The following is a 14,372-nucleotide window of genomic DNA, read 5'->3' as shown; positions in this document are numbered from 1 at the left end:
GACTGTAAAGTCAAGACAAATAAAACCGCGTAGCTTTTGCACTAATGTAGACTCGACCTATGCGAGCGAGCAACCCACCGCATAGTATTTTTAGTGCACAAGACAGCATTTAATAAGGTAACACACACTGCGGGTGGATAACGGGAGCTCAGAAGATGATAAACTGTGCGCCCGGTAGCAGAAGATCGGGTAGTGGCATGTCTTGCTAGCACAATGTCTTTGTGGTGGTGCTACGTAGCCAGGAAGCACGTTTACTTCCGATATCCGGGCCACTGGATTTGAGGTGAGTAGAATCGCCGTATTGTACTATTTTTGCTCTGAACACTGAATAAGGGTTATTTGTGAGCCGTTTAAAATTCTATACCTAATTTACGCTGAAGTATGTTGTGGTAAATATGCAGTTTTGCCCCTAGGATTTACGGACATTTTAGAATCGTTGATCGGTTACTGGCCCACCATTTAATGTTAGATGAGCAGGCTAGGATAGCATAGATGGCTGGGTTGCTGTATGATTCATGCTGTGAAATCTCACAATGTTTAGAGAATTGGTGTTATTCGTGGTGCTCGGCGTATTCATCTCCTCGGTGCACCATCTGTTTGAATTTCAGGTTCCTCAGCCAGATCGTAATCCTTGCTGGAGACGGCTTAAATACTAGCTGGAAACAGCTGAGATGATGGGCGATTCTCGTCGTGTCAGGGTGTTGGTACAGGTGCTCTGTGTTCATTTACTTTGTGGATGGGTGCTTACTTCGGAGCTCACATTCGAGCTTCCCGACAATGCAAAGCAGTGTTTCTATGAAGACATCGTCGTCGGCACCAAATGTACTTTGGAGTTTCAGGTAAGACTAATTCATTAGGTTTTCAAGCTTTACATGGGGGGAGGAATATTACACACTCAAACCAGCTAAGTAGCTGTTAGCTAGTTCCTTTAGCTTATTTCCTGCCCTAAATAAATAAATAAAGGTCATTTGATGAGCACTTAAAAGCACAAGTGACATTTAAAACTGTAATAAAGTAACTTTGTTAGACACTTGCAACTGCTTTTTCTTGTAACCGAGTAAATGGTCCACTGTTGGTCCATTCATGTGCTTACTGAAACACGAACGTCATATTTAGGTCGTCACTGGGGGACATTACGATGTCGACTGCCGCCTGGAGGACCCTGACGGAACTGTGCTTTACAAGGAGATGAAAAAGCAGTATGACAGCTTCACTTTCACAGCCGCAAAGAACGGCACCTTCAAGTTTTGTTTCAGCAACGAATTCTCCACCTTCACTCACAAGACTGTCTACTTTGACTTTCAAGTCGGAGACGACCCCCCCCTCTTCCCTAACGAAAACAGAGTCACCGCCCTCACACAGGTGCGTAGGCAGATCTGGAAAACTGATGTTGTGGTTTTGTCGCTCTCCTTAACTGGTTGCTGAGTTGCTCAGTTTTTTTTATAATCTGACCAGAAACAGAGACATTATTTCTAATACATTATTATTAAGTGTTGCAGGAATCACAATCTCATTGGAAATAGTTATATATCCATTACCATGGTTGCAACATGTACATGATTTGGTTCAAATTAGTATAATACAATTTTTACATTTGGTGCATTTGACGTTGCTTCCACTCGGTGTGCTGATGGTGTAACTCGTCAATACTCAAGTTCTTTGATGCTTACATAGCATTGTATTGGTCTGTCCTGCTCTGATGGTCAACCCTACTTAAGAAAATAAATAAATAACATGGAAGACATTTGAGTTTATTTTTTTAAACATACATTGAAAAACCATGGGTGAGATTTTTATGAACAATACATTTGACCGAGGATGCTAGCAAAAATAGTTGGAGATCTGTTTTGAACTCGTCCTTCAGTGTTGTCCCACGAACAGCGTACGACCAACGTGCACTGATCAAGCATAACATCTGATATGAAATTAAATTAAAGAGACTGCCTATTATTACAATGATTTGAATTAATGTACCTTTGTGGTTGCCTTGTTGAAGCTAATTATTGTAAACTATTTTGAGAGTTGAACTGACACAAAAGGGTTATTCTCCAGAAACCTAACAAAGCATACTAGAATGCTTGTTATGAAAGCCTTTATGTCCCTCAGATTTCATTCATTACCACAGAGAAATGTACATGTACCTTTCTTAAGGCTACACCCCAAAAGATATAATGAACAGACCCTTAGTCTCATTAACAGCTCTGAGCTGTATCATATTTCATGTTTTATAAATGTGTCTTGATGAAGTTCTAATCTGTATCATATTTTATGTTTTATAAATTTGTCTTGAAGCTCTAAGCTGTTTCACTTATTAAAATGTCACATCAGATGTTACAAAAAATGACACTGAGGTTCGACCTGTTGTTGAGGGGTCGCCTCTATAAAGACACCCATGCACCATAGGGCAGCACATTTAACATTCTGACATGACACTGCTGTAAACAAAGCCCTCTCCTTTCTCCCTGTCTTCCTAGATGGAGTCTGCATGCGTATCCATCCACGAGGCTCTGAAGTCAGTGATTGACTACCAGACGCATTTCCGTTTGCGAGAGGCTCAGGGCCGCAGCAGGGCCGAGGACCTCAACACCAGAGTGGCCTTCTGGTCGATCGGAGAGGCTATCATTCTTTTAGTGGTTAGCATCAGTCAGGTGGTGCTGTTGAGGAGCTTTTTCAATGACCGCAAAACCACCACTACCCGTGTCGGTTCTTAGTACCGCTTCCTCAGCCCACAGCGTTGTCTGACCCCCTCCCCACCACTCCCATGATAACTGCTCATCGTTATGGAGACTTCCTAGGCTAGGCCCTGATCCAGAACTCAGTGGCCTAAAGGGTTTTTGTTTCTTTGTTTTTTTTAGTGCTTTTGTTTTGTATGTTTCTGTTTTGTTTTTAGAGCAACATTTAAAGGAGGAGTAAATATGTGACTGTGGTCACAGGTTGTGAAGCACCCAGTGTAGATTTCTTTTTTTCTTTACTTGTTTTTTTTTTTTTTTAAACAGCCAAACCAATATTTGAAGACTGAGGTGAAAGAGCTAATGGCTTAACTTATTTTGTGGATGTAATATAATTTTTTATGTTTACCTGAATGTAAAAAAAAAAAAAAAAAAAGAAGAAGAATTCAGACAGAGCCAGACCCATGCCTGAATCTGCATGGTATGAAATAGCCTGACTTCCTGCATTCAGACAGCAGCCACACCTATCTCTTGTGACACATTCTAGTATTGGCCTCCTCCAAAAGTCAGCCACCTTTTACAAAATGTCTGTCACTGTAAATGTACCCTCAGAGTAGGATGCATGATTGTAATCAGTTCATCACATCAGAATTTTTTATTGCAACACAATTTTCTGATATTAAACATAAACAGACCTGGCTTTCAATATGATCTCTTGAATCAAAACAATTCTCAGTAGAATGAATTAACCACTATTGTTAGGAGATGTTCTAATAAAGAACACCGTTTTTGGTCTGGCCTACAGGAATTAATTATATTTGTACTAGTAATTATTTAGCTTTATTTTCTAGGCTGTTGAAATTATTTCTATAAGTTATGTGTATTGAAAGTAAGCACTGATATGATAACGGGAAGCAGGTTAATTTTATTTTCTTCTAGATGTGTCTTGGTAATGGGGGTATAGGTTTGGTTTGTGTTGGATGGTTTTGGCCCGATGTGGAGCTGTTTTAGAACAGCTTATCTGCTGTTATCCAGTAACATGTCTGAATTATTTTTTGTTTGTGTCATCCAGCAATAAACTCCCCACAGATCAGTTTCCCAAACTCAGATTACTTCACTATGAAAACTGGAGTCTGATAATTCTGTAGAGTGGTTACCTGTCTTTATATACTTCAAGCGGAGCTGTTCATCAGTACATTGGGGTTTCATTTCACTGGACTTACTTTGCACGGATTCTGGGAGCACTGGTGGGATAAGGAGAGAGAAAGTGTCAGTCCACATGCAGTTAGAGCTGCCCCTTGGATGGATCACTCCTAATCTGATTGCACAAATTCATATGTGGTTGATTAAGGAGTCATGGGGCCAGTGCGTCAAATGTACAGCGCTTGTCCAGTCCATGTACTGAAAATGCTCAGTAAGAGGATTGTGGATCTGAGTAAAGCAGTCCCCAAATATTTAGGCTCAGGAGAGGAAAGTTAACGGTTTAGGCTCCTAATAAGAAATGTCCTGAAGAAACTACGGTTAAGAATCAACACAGGTAAATGGGTAGTTAAATATTAGTCAGCTGATAAGCGAATACTACCTCACTCTGACATTTCATTTCTCTCAAGAAGACCCATATACACTTAAGATGACATACAGCACAAATTCCTGAGCAAATCCGTGAGCAATCTATTTGAAGTTATACACAGGAAAAGAGGTTACATTCCTTGGGACGTCCCACATTAGCATTTCCTCTCACTGTCACATGCAAGCACTCATGTGTACCCAACCATCTAACCTAGCTGATAGCACAACTGCCTTACCTTAGATCCAGAGCAGCAGGATACAACAACACAATATGCTGCATGTTGTACCTAGGATTCAAAGCACACAACTGCTAAACAACAACAACATGACTGCTCATCCACAGAACCTGAGCAGCAGGATAGAACCACAACAAAGCTGCCTTAGTGAGCATTTCACTGGGGTATTCAAGCAGGCACCTTCCTTTATTAGTGTTTAGTTGAATAAGGCCCACAGCACTTCCAGAAGGCCTAACAGAGCCATCCCCTCCATACTCATGATGAGTCAGGGCCACTACCAGAGACAACAACAGATACACCTCGTTAGTTCAGGTAATTATATTACTATTACTGTGGCAAAGCCATATCCAGGCTGGTCTTAGCACATTTGACCTCCTCCACCAAGCTGGTCATTGGTTACTCCAAGGAAGATTTGAAATGAAAACATACAAGTTCAGTTATACTCTTAACCTCTTTCTCAGTCCGTGCATGACTGAGTGTTTTTCTCATGCGTCAGCCCGTTCTGGTGTCACACCCCTTTCTCTCCATCATATTCTCCGCTCTTGCTGTGCATGTTCATGGGTAACAATTCCTTGCATGATCAGAACATGTTTTTATTTGTGTTGAAATTGTCCACAAGGTTCTGAATTCAGAGTTTCTCTGTTGCTGTGAGAAGTATTGAAAAAATAATACTGCTTGTAAAATGCACTAAAACAAAAATCAACTACTTCATATGTCTCGAAATCAACCACTTCCATCAGAATACAAGCTGCTTGTCTCACTCATTCACAACAAAAAGATCTACCAAGCAAATATACTAAACAAATAACATGATACATTGTTAATGATTACTTTACTCAAGAATTGGACTATTCCCCCACACAGTTTTAACCAATATTTGTTACAATACACGAAGCTTAAGTTTAGAATATGTTACTTCAATAAATTGAGGAAGGCGACGATTGCATAAAAGAGTTTCTTCCATGTTTGATGTTTGGAAAAGGTGATAATATGAACAAAATCCAATAGTTAGAAACTTGTTTAATAATCAGTCGCTCGTTTTATTTATTAATTTCACTTAAACGTCTGTTAACTAAGTAGTACGGGGGTTTCCTTGAAAAAGGCTTTCCTCGTTTACAGTTTATTTTCGTCGTAAATACGTAGGAATAATCCAGCTCTGCGATTGGATCAAATCTTTGTCCATTCAAATCAGCTGCATGCTAAAGCAGACGCGCAGACGTCCAGTTTCGCCTGAGGTGTCTCCGGCAATCCGGAGGGAATGTGATTGCTCTGCCTCGTTTGCTTCCGTGTGAAGTCTGGACAGTCTGAACACTTGAGGCATTTTAAAAGTCGCCTTTTTGTGTTTGTCGGAGTGTAGTTAGATCAAAATACTTTAGTTAATGACAGCTTGGACTAACCACAGCATACCCTGTGGCGATAGTACGTAATTTAATACAGGAAACGAGACAAGCGGGGGTGGAAAACCTATCATAGCCAGCAACTAGCGATCCTAGCCAGTATAACGCAGGTTCTTTTCCTCTGTCCCAGATATTTTTCATCTAACTGGATATATATTTGCAGCTCTCAACAACCAGAACTTTCATGACATACAACGCGCAAATGGTATTTTCAGAAAATCAAATGTCTAGATACGTGCGATCGGGGTGGATTGTTCGATGGATCTGATAACGACATTAGAGACACGGTTGACAAAGGTTGGCTAAAATTGGTATGCTAGCCAGCTAGCTTAACAAGCACCTTCATGGATGGGAGAACTGCATTGACACTCATTTACACTTGGTAACGTAAACTAACAACTCTATCAAGGCTAGCTAACTAGTTGTTGTGTTTTGTATACCAACATTTGTGTGGGGTTTTATACAAGGTTTGGTGCAGGATATGTGACGTTGAGGCAGAAAACGCCAAATTGGCTACATCGTTCTTAGACAGACGAGTTAGCCAAACTAGCTACCGTTAGCTTATTCTATCTCATGACTTGCTGTCAAAGGTAACGATAGTCATTGAGCTGTGAAGGAACGTGAACTCGCTTAACGTTACTTAACTTAAATGTTTAGTATTTGACTCATTTCATACAGTTTTCGGTTGGATTTTTTTTGTTTCGTTTGCAAGGCCACTTGATTGATGTCAGTTAATCTTGTCGTGATGCTCTCAGCTGGCTACCGTTAGGCAATTTGTCGAATTTGGAGATACAGATGAAACAGTCTAGTCATTTTAACATTATTTAAACAAGGTGAAAATGCAAAACGCCATACATCTAGCTTTCTGTTTCTGGTGAACCGTTGAAAGAATCTGCGTTTAACTTCTTCCTGTCAAAGTAACATACTTTTCTCCATGCAATGGATTTAAAAACGGCTGTATTCAACGCTGCCAGAGATGGGAAACTCCGGCTGCTCCAAAAACTATTGGAAAATAAAAGTGACCACGAGGTCACGAAACTTACGTCTGAAAAAACAAACGGGGCAACCCCACTTCTTATGTCTTCGAGATACGGACACCTTGAGCTGGTGGAATACCTTTTGGAATGTTGTTCAGCCCCAGTCGAGGATGGGGGATCTGTCAATTTTGACGGCGAGACAATAGAAGGGGCTCCACCGTTGTGGGCTGCTTCGGCCGCTGGACACTTAAAAGTGGTACAGTCGTTGGTAGGCCATGGAGCTTCCGTCAACAACACCACCCTTACGAATTCAACGCCCCTCAGAGCCGCTTGTTTTGACGGACATCTCGACATTGTTAAATACCTGGTGGAACATAAAGCAGACCTTGAAGTGGCTAACAGACATGGCCATACATGCCTCATGATTTCCTGTTACAAGGGCCACAAGGAAATTGCTCAATACCTCCTGGAAAAGGGGGCAGATGTCAACAGAAGAAGCGTGAAAGGTAAGACAAACCCAGAAAGACGGAATCAATTTTTTGCCTTAGGATTCATCATTATGTTATACTAATTAAAGAATTTATAAGCACTGAATGCGTCACATGTTAGATACTTTTGGGTTGGGTTGGAAGGTCATAGACATAATTTTAATATGCCATTTTGTAATGTGGCGATGTGTCTTTGACCCATCCCTCTCTCTGCCTCAGACGTAAAGGTGGTTACATAATGTCCAAAATAGCTTTTAGCACAGTTACACTATATTTGGGCTAAGGACCACAGATAATTGACAAAGCCAAGGCTCAACAGGGATATGGAACTAACGCCTGGGCTTTGGCATTAGCTGTTATCCATTAAGAGCGAGTAACGGCAGTGTGTCCTGTACCATAAGAAAGAAGTAGTTCTACAAATAAGTCAGTTTCAGGCTACATGTGATTTGGTTCCTAAACTCTTCCAGTAACGTGACAGTTTTAAGAAATTAAGTCTGAGAGTCTGTTTAACTTATGATGGATCATCTTTATTTAAACGTGAACTGTACACTCCACAAAGCGAAGATCAGAAACTTGGGTTTATATTATATTCCTTTTATTAATGTTTTCTGCAGTAGGCATCCAGACCAGACATTATGGCATCATATCTCAACTCCAATTTTAGAAAATTCAGCTGATGACAACCATCTCAGGTTTTTCTGAGTTTAGTTGAAGAAAACACGGAAATCCTGTTTTCTCAGCATACCAGAATTCAATTCAATTTTCAATTACTTTTATTTATATAGCGCCAAAACGATAAAACTTTCTGAAGGCGCCTTACAGAGCCCAGGGCCTGAACCCCCTTAGAGCAAGCACAATGGCAACAGGGGCAAAAAAACCTCCCTGTTAAGTAGGAAGAAACCTTAAGCAGAATCACTGCCTATATGCTTGAGGCCAGCCGGGTAGATCTGATGGTCTAACAGGCAAATAAATCAGCATTTATAAAAATGAAGAGGCATGTCCAAATAATGTGCCCAAGAGAAAGCATGAATAAACTAAATAAAATTGGTCCCAAGACAGACCCCTCTGGCACACTTTTTATTTATCAAAAGACATTTTAGAGACATAATTGTTTACAGAGACATAGAACCTCCCATTCTATATGTAGATATGATAATCATTGTAAGGCCGTACCAGATATCTCCACCCAATACCTCAGTCTGTCAACAGAATGGTGTGATTAAACGTATCAAAGGCTGCACTACGATCCCAGGCTTAAACGACTAAGCACATGCCTGCTCTTAGAATGTGGTTGGTTACCTGAAGCAGTGCTGTCTCATAACTGGGATATGTCTGGAAACCTGGTTGAAATTTTTTATTTAATTTTTTGATTTACCAAGGTTATAAGGATATAAAATGTAAATGTATGTGTCTAGCTAGCGTTTGCCATTATCAGAGCTGAGATCATTTTGTTTTTAGTTTCCCCTCTCTTCTCCAGCTCCTATTTGCATACAGCGCGCTGATAGGCTCCAGGGAAGTTCTAATAAGCTCCAGAGATGTTCTGTGGATCTGAATGTATAACATCTGTGTAGTCAGCAGCAAGCAAGTTAATACTGCGGTTCGCATGTGCGTATTGAACTTTAGGGGGCGTACCCAACGGTTTGACAGTATTCTGTGTACCGCTGCATCCCTAGTTAAAACAATCATAGCGTGGAAGACACAGTTCAACAAGCCAACTATGATCAGACAAAATAAAGTAATTTACAAAAAGTCTTACTGAATAGAGTTCTTGCATTGAAGAGTACCTTCAGAGTACCTTAAGTGTAGGCCTATTTGTGTTGGGAGTATCAAGTGATCCTGTGAACGCTAAACTGTCAACCAATCGGACAGTCTGTAGGTGGATGAGATTATTTGGATTCGCTCCTCTTTTGCTGGATGGCTTCAGAGAGACGAGAGGAGACCAGCTTCTCTGAGGAAGCCTCTCTGTGCTGTCAACAGTCACCATGTACAGCCACCGTGTGGAATAGATCCCACCCAGCCCGAGGGTGCCCCTACGCAGCCCTGCTGGGAAAGATGCATTGAGAGTTGTCCTTTGAGAGTTTATGTATTTCAGATTGTTTTCATCTGGCTTTGTTATGAATTTCGTATCTGAAAGGAACTTTCGGGAAAAAAAATGCTGTTTCTTTGTTGTAGTTGTACTTGTGTAAGGCATTTAGAGATTTGACCTTCTAACATTCCCATGACTCTCATGACTCCCAAACCTCTGCTTTTCTTCTCAGGTAATACAGCCCTGCACGACTGTGCCGAGTCAGGCAGTCTGGAGATCCTTCGCCTGCTGTTGGATTATGGTGCTCGAATGGAACGCGACGGTTATGGTATGACACCGTTGCTGTCGGCCAGTGTGACGGGCCATGCCAACATCGTGGACTTCCTGGTCCAACTCCCTCTCACGCCCCCTCCTGAGCGGGCAGATGCGCTGGAGCTGCTGGGTGCCACGTTCGTGGACAAGAAGCGGGACCTCCTGGGGGCCCTGCAGCACTGGCGTCAGGGCCTGGAGCTGCGGCACACAGACCCCGTCAGCCTCCTGCCCAAGGCTCAGCCTGAACAACTGGTGGCAGCGTATGACTTTGCAGTGGAAGGAAGCAGTGAGGAGGAGCTCGATGCGCTTATCTCCGACCCCGACGGCATGCGCATGCAGGCCCTGCTGATCCGTGAGCGTGTCCTCGGGCCTGCCCATCCAGACACCTCCTACTATATCCGCTACCGTGGTGCCGTCTACGCTGATTCTGGCAACTTTGAGCGCTGTGTGGCGCTGTGGAGCTATGCACTGGACATGCAGCAGCGCCACTTGGAGCCTCTGAGCCCCATGACGGCCAGCAGTCTGCTCTCCTTCGCTGAACTCTTCTCCTTCATGTTGCAGGACCGTGCGAAAGGCCTTCTTGGCACTTCTGTTTCCTTCCATGACCTTATGGCCATTTTGGGTAAGAGTGTGCTGGAGATTGAGCGTGCGATCAAACAGAAGTCTGATGGGGCAGGCTCAGTAATGACTGTGGCGGCCACTCCCATCCCAGACCCAGCCCAGCTGAGTAAAGCACTCTCTATCATCCTGCACTTGATCTGCCTGCTGGAAAAAGTGCCCTGTACGCTGGAACAAGACCACCTAAAGAAGGAGACCATCTACCGTTTCCTGAAACTTCAGCCATGCGGCAAGAACGGCTCAAGCCCACTGCACCTGGCAGCCGACCGGGCCACCACCTGCGTGGGCCGCTACCCTGTCTGCCGTTTCCCCTCTCTGCAGGTGGCTGCTGTGCTCCTCGAGTGTGGTGCTGATGTCAACTGCCGTGATGCACAAGACAATTCTCCCCTCCACGTGGCTGCCTCCAATCAGCAGCCTGAGTTGATGCGGCTGCTGATTGATCGCGGTACACACTTCGACAGCACCAACGCAATGCGACAAACTGCCTGTGACCTGCTGGGCCAGAAGGAGCTGGCACGCAGTCTCATCCAACCAGTCAACCACACCACACTGCAGTGCCTGGCCGCCCGTGCCATCATCCACCACGGCCTGGTCTACCAAGGCAACATACCCCAGCGCCTGGAGGACTTTGTGCTCCTGCACAGATAGTAGAGACTTTTTGAACCAACCGAGGAACAAAACCAGGAGAGATGGCTGAAGGACTGAGGGGAATGACATTCGTAATATCTTTGTCCTTCCCCCCACTGGCTTTGTTTTTTTTAAATTTGTATTTATTTATTTTTTCCAATTCCTCTTCCCATTTTCTTCTTAAAAGCATGGTCCAGTTGCCCAGTCCAAGGACGGCTAAGTGAGCTAGGGCCAAGCCTGCTCTCTCTCATACACAATGTGTCCTACATTCTCACCTGCATTTTGTCTCCACCTCTATGCACTTCCCCCTTCACTGACAGCAGACATCTATGGCTCTTTTGCTCAGCAGAACCTAACCTTTGACCTTTTGAGAAGCTTTATAATGTGTTTTGAGGTTTGCACATGCCATAAGTGCTTTAGTCCTCCTCTGCACAGGCAAGGATACTCTTCTGTGTTACAATACAGTCAAGCCTAAGGTTTGGTTTTCATGTCACAGCCTGTGTGATTGGAACATCTTGATCTCCCTATTCCATGGTTGGAGCCATCAAACTGTAGAGGGCTTTTTTTCATGGTCCTCAATAGAGTAAGAATGATCTAGTGACTTTGTTATTGGCAAATTGATTGGCTGATGTTCTCTTACAGCTCTTTACTTTTCTAGTTTTCTGCAGTCATTTTTGTGAACTTTGAGTTCAAAGGCAAGCTGTAAACAACATGAAATCAAATGTCCGGGGTGATGCAATTACCATTAAACTTCACTACTGCACATTAATCAATGCTGAACACCTCAGTGGTCTGTTGATCTAAGATTTGCTTTTTTTGTTGCTATTCTTTTTTTTTAAGTCATGTATTTGTACTAAAAAAAGGAGGCCTTGCATGGGACGGGTTTGTTGTGAACTAACACTTGCACATTTAACTGCAGTTGCATTCTTGTTTTTGGTGTTGCTTGTTTTTGGGTAGGGGCTGGGGCAAAAGTTCTACATAAGGTTTGATGAGGCATTTTGTGTAATTTGGGTTAATGGTTTAATTGGGATACTGACTTTTTCTTAATCCATGGACGTACAAGAGTCAACACGGGCCTACATGATCAACACTGGTCAACACACATGTTCAAACGGTTACTTCATGGTTTTGTATAACTTCAGGGTCAGGTTCATTTGGCTGTGTATGTGTCATTATTGTGTCCTCAATTTCAACCTTCTCTCCTTCTGTCTCTCATTCTGTCTCTCCTTCCTCATGTTGTCTTTTGTCTCTCATTCTGTCTCTTCTTCCTCATGTCGTCTTTTGCTACTTTCTTCATTGTCCTCCAGCTGTTCCTCTGCAATCCAAATCTTTGACTAAAGAACTATAAAATTGACTGTTCCCAGGCATTTTTCCTGCATGTGAGGGCAACACATTGCAAAAAGATTCAGATTTGCATAGGAGGAGGACGGAAGGAAGGAAGGGGTTCAATTTGGTTTACAACAAAGACTATTTCCAAAAAGACTTTCTATGCATCTTTCCTTGTTGAGTCTAAATGGTTCTTATATGTGCTTCAGTGCATTTAAATGTCCAAATCTTTTATTTCATTCTGATGGGGGAGTTGAAGGATTCTAACGTCCTTCTAACTATTAAACAGTGATACATGTAGGACACTTAACACTGACCTACAGTGACACACCTAAATCATTTAGATTCAAATTTAATTTTCTAATTTAATCTCACATCTCTCTGGAGTGAGCCAACTTTCCAAGCAGAACATTAGCTCAGCTAGTTATTTGGCCTAAAGTTTTTTTTTAAGGAAGCTGTGGTAGCTATCAATGTATGGTATGACATTGGATTAAACTTGCCTTAGGTGTTATGACGCTTGTAGGACTACCAGACTGAATCAAATATAAAACGTTTTGGCTTGGCGAGACTTGGCCAGTTTTGTGTCCCTAGCAAACGGGAGGCACAACGCTCACGTTAGCAGTTTAGCTGCACAGTGCAATGCAAATTTAGAATAGCTGCAAATATTCTCTGCTCATATCATGTTCACTAAACTTGGAGCTCATTTAGACATTTCCACCTAGCATTTCTGGCTCAGCATGAGTGGATGGGTGAGCCTCGGCCCTGCTCTCCCCTAAACTAGGAACACATCCAGGGACCTGCCTCACACTGACTGACTGTCCATTTGACCTATGCGATGGCATTTGATACAACCAAATCAATGGAACAATTGATTGACACCAGTCAGCCAATAAGACATATTTCCATGTATTTTCCTGTAAACCCTCTCTGACTTATTTTGCCTCCGTTCATTGAAGAAAACACACAACGCTACAACAGTCTTCTTTTAATGACGTTTAATAATGTAGTGATTATGGAGTTTGTATATGTTTGTTTGTTTTTCCCTCGGGATGGGAGTGGGTGGATCGGCTTTTATCGGCTCCTGCTTTTAGATGATGTGAAAACAAGGGCTTTCATGGTTTTCTAGGAAACCCATCTCGTCACTGAGAGAACGCAAACACACCATGCCAGCAGGGGCACATGCACTTTATTATTTTAAAGTCTTGAGTATTTCATTTTATTATTTTGATGTCTTGAGTATTTAATATTTCAGAGATATAAATGCTTGTTTGATGTCTCAACAGCATACTTGACAATAAACCCATTGCTATTGTCTGTAGCGTCCTGGTGTGTTTGCATGTACCTGTCTCTAGAAATGGCTTGTGTGTTGTTCAGCAGAGATGTGTATTTGGTGAACTGACCCTGAGGCATTTCCCTGGACACAGATAATCATGTGGCCTTGTCTCTCTTGCTTGGAAGATTCATATATTTGTGTTTTCTTAGATACTAAAGGGTATGTGTGCATTTAATAGATAAGATAAGATAATAATAGTATGGACTGGGTTTTGAGATTTATACCTTTTTGACTGCTATCTCCATGGCAGTCTGATTTACACAGTAAAGAAAACATTTAAACCTTTATCAGTAAATTAAAATCCTTCATATTCCTATTAGTCTCAACTTCTATCCACTACCAAGATTGACAATCAAGTGTGCTTGTATATTCCTGCGTGTTTCACTTTAGTCTTCAACATGTGGTGTTCACTCTACTTCTGCCACTGCTTAAAATAACTGAATAGTTCTCCCACTGAGAGTGTGCCCTATATTCAAGAGGCAATGGGGCATCTCTACCCTGGCACTGGGGACTGGGCACATGTTACACAGGAGCAAGGGTTTGTGGAAGCACTTCACAGAGAGACTCTATCTCATCTCGGAGCTATTCTGAGAAGTAGACCCTGGGGGTGCCCAGAAATGTTCCTCCTTGATATATGCTGTCTAATCACCATGGCCTCCCTCTCCTCTGCTTTCACTCAGGCAACATGTTCGAGTCTATACCCAACAGTCAGGGAGTTAAGGAGGCTGTGGAACTACCATGATTCAAATCATTCAGTTTCAAGATCTATTAAAAAATCTGAGGCTTAACCCATT

At 42.4% G+C, this 14,372-nt stretch overlaps 2 protein-coding genes across 2 annotated transcripts; both read left to right on the top strand.

Annotated features, from left to right (window-relative positions):
* Positions 1–264: 264 nt before the first annotated feature.
* tmed7 (transmembrane p24 trafficking protein 7) lies at positions 265–3,765 on the top strand. Its single transcript, XM_080853675.1, has 4 exons — positions 265–283; positions 609–839; positions 1,117–1,362; positions 2,475–3,765. The coding sequence occupies exons 2-4, from the start codon at positions 672–674 to the stop codon at positions 2,709–2,711; spliced, it is 651 nt and encodes a 216-aa protein (XP_080709801.1). The 5' UTR covers positions 265–283; positions 609–671; the 3' UTR covers positions 2,712–3,765.
* A 1,977-nt stretch (positions 3,766–5,742) lies between these two features.
* Positions 5,743–13,548, top strand: fem1c (fem-1 homolog c). Its single transcript, XM_080854141.1, has 2 exons — positions 5,743–7,354; positions 9,595–13,548. Exons 1-2 carry the CDS (start codon positions 6,811–6,813, stop codon positions 10,938–10,940), a joined length of 1,890 nt encoding a protein of 629 aa, XP_080710267.1. The 5' UTR covers positions 5,743–6,810; the 3' UTR covers positions 10,941–13,548.
* The last annotated feature ends 824 nt before the right edge of the window (positions 13,549–14,372 follow it).

This window comes from Sprattus sprattus (assembly GCF_963457725.1).
Source record: "Sprattus sprattus genome assembly, chromosome: 16".
NCBI lineage: Eukaryota > Metazoa > Chordata > Actinopteri > Clupeiformes > Clupeidae > Sprattus > Sprattus sprattus.
The sequence above is the reverse complement of the archived record's forward strand: the minus strand, read 5'-3'. Positions and strand labels throughout refer to the sequence as shown.

What these genes read in the sequence shown, in the direction of transcription:
- fem1c (XM_080854141.1), top strand. Translation starts at nt 6,811, where the DNA reads ATGGATTTAAAAACGGCTGTATTCAACGCTGCCAGAGATGGGAAACTC. An exon ending in CAACAGAAGAAGCGTGAAAG is followed by an intron (nt 7,355 to 9,594) that starts GTAAGACAAACC and finishes TTTTCTTCTCAG; the next exon opens with GTAATACAGCCCTGCACGAC.
- tmed7 (XM_080853675.1), top strand. Translation starts at nt 672, where the DNA reads ATGATGGGCGATTCTCGTCGTGTCAGGGTGTTGGTACAGGTGCTCTGT. An exon ending in AATGTACTTTGGAGTTTCAG is followed by an intron (nt 840 to 1,116) that starts GTAAGACTAATT and finishes CGTCATATTTAG; the next exon opens with GTCGTCACTGGGGGACATTA. An exon ending in GAGTCACCGCCCTCACACAG is followed by an intron (nt 1,363 to 2,474) that starts GTGCGTAGGCAG and finishes CTGTCTTCCTAG; the next exon opens with ATGGAGTCTGCATGCGTATC.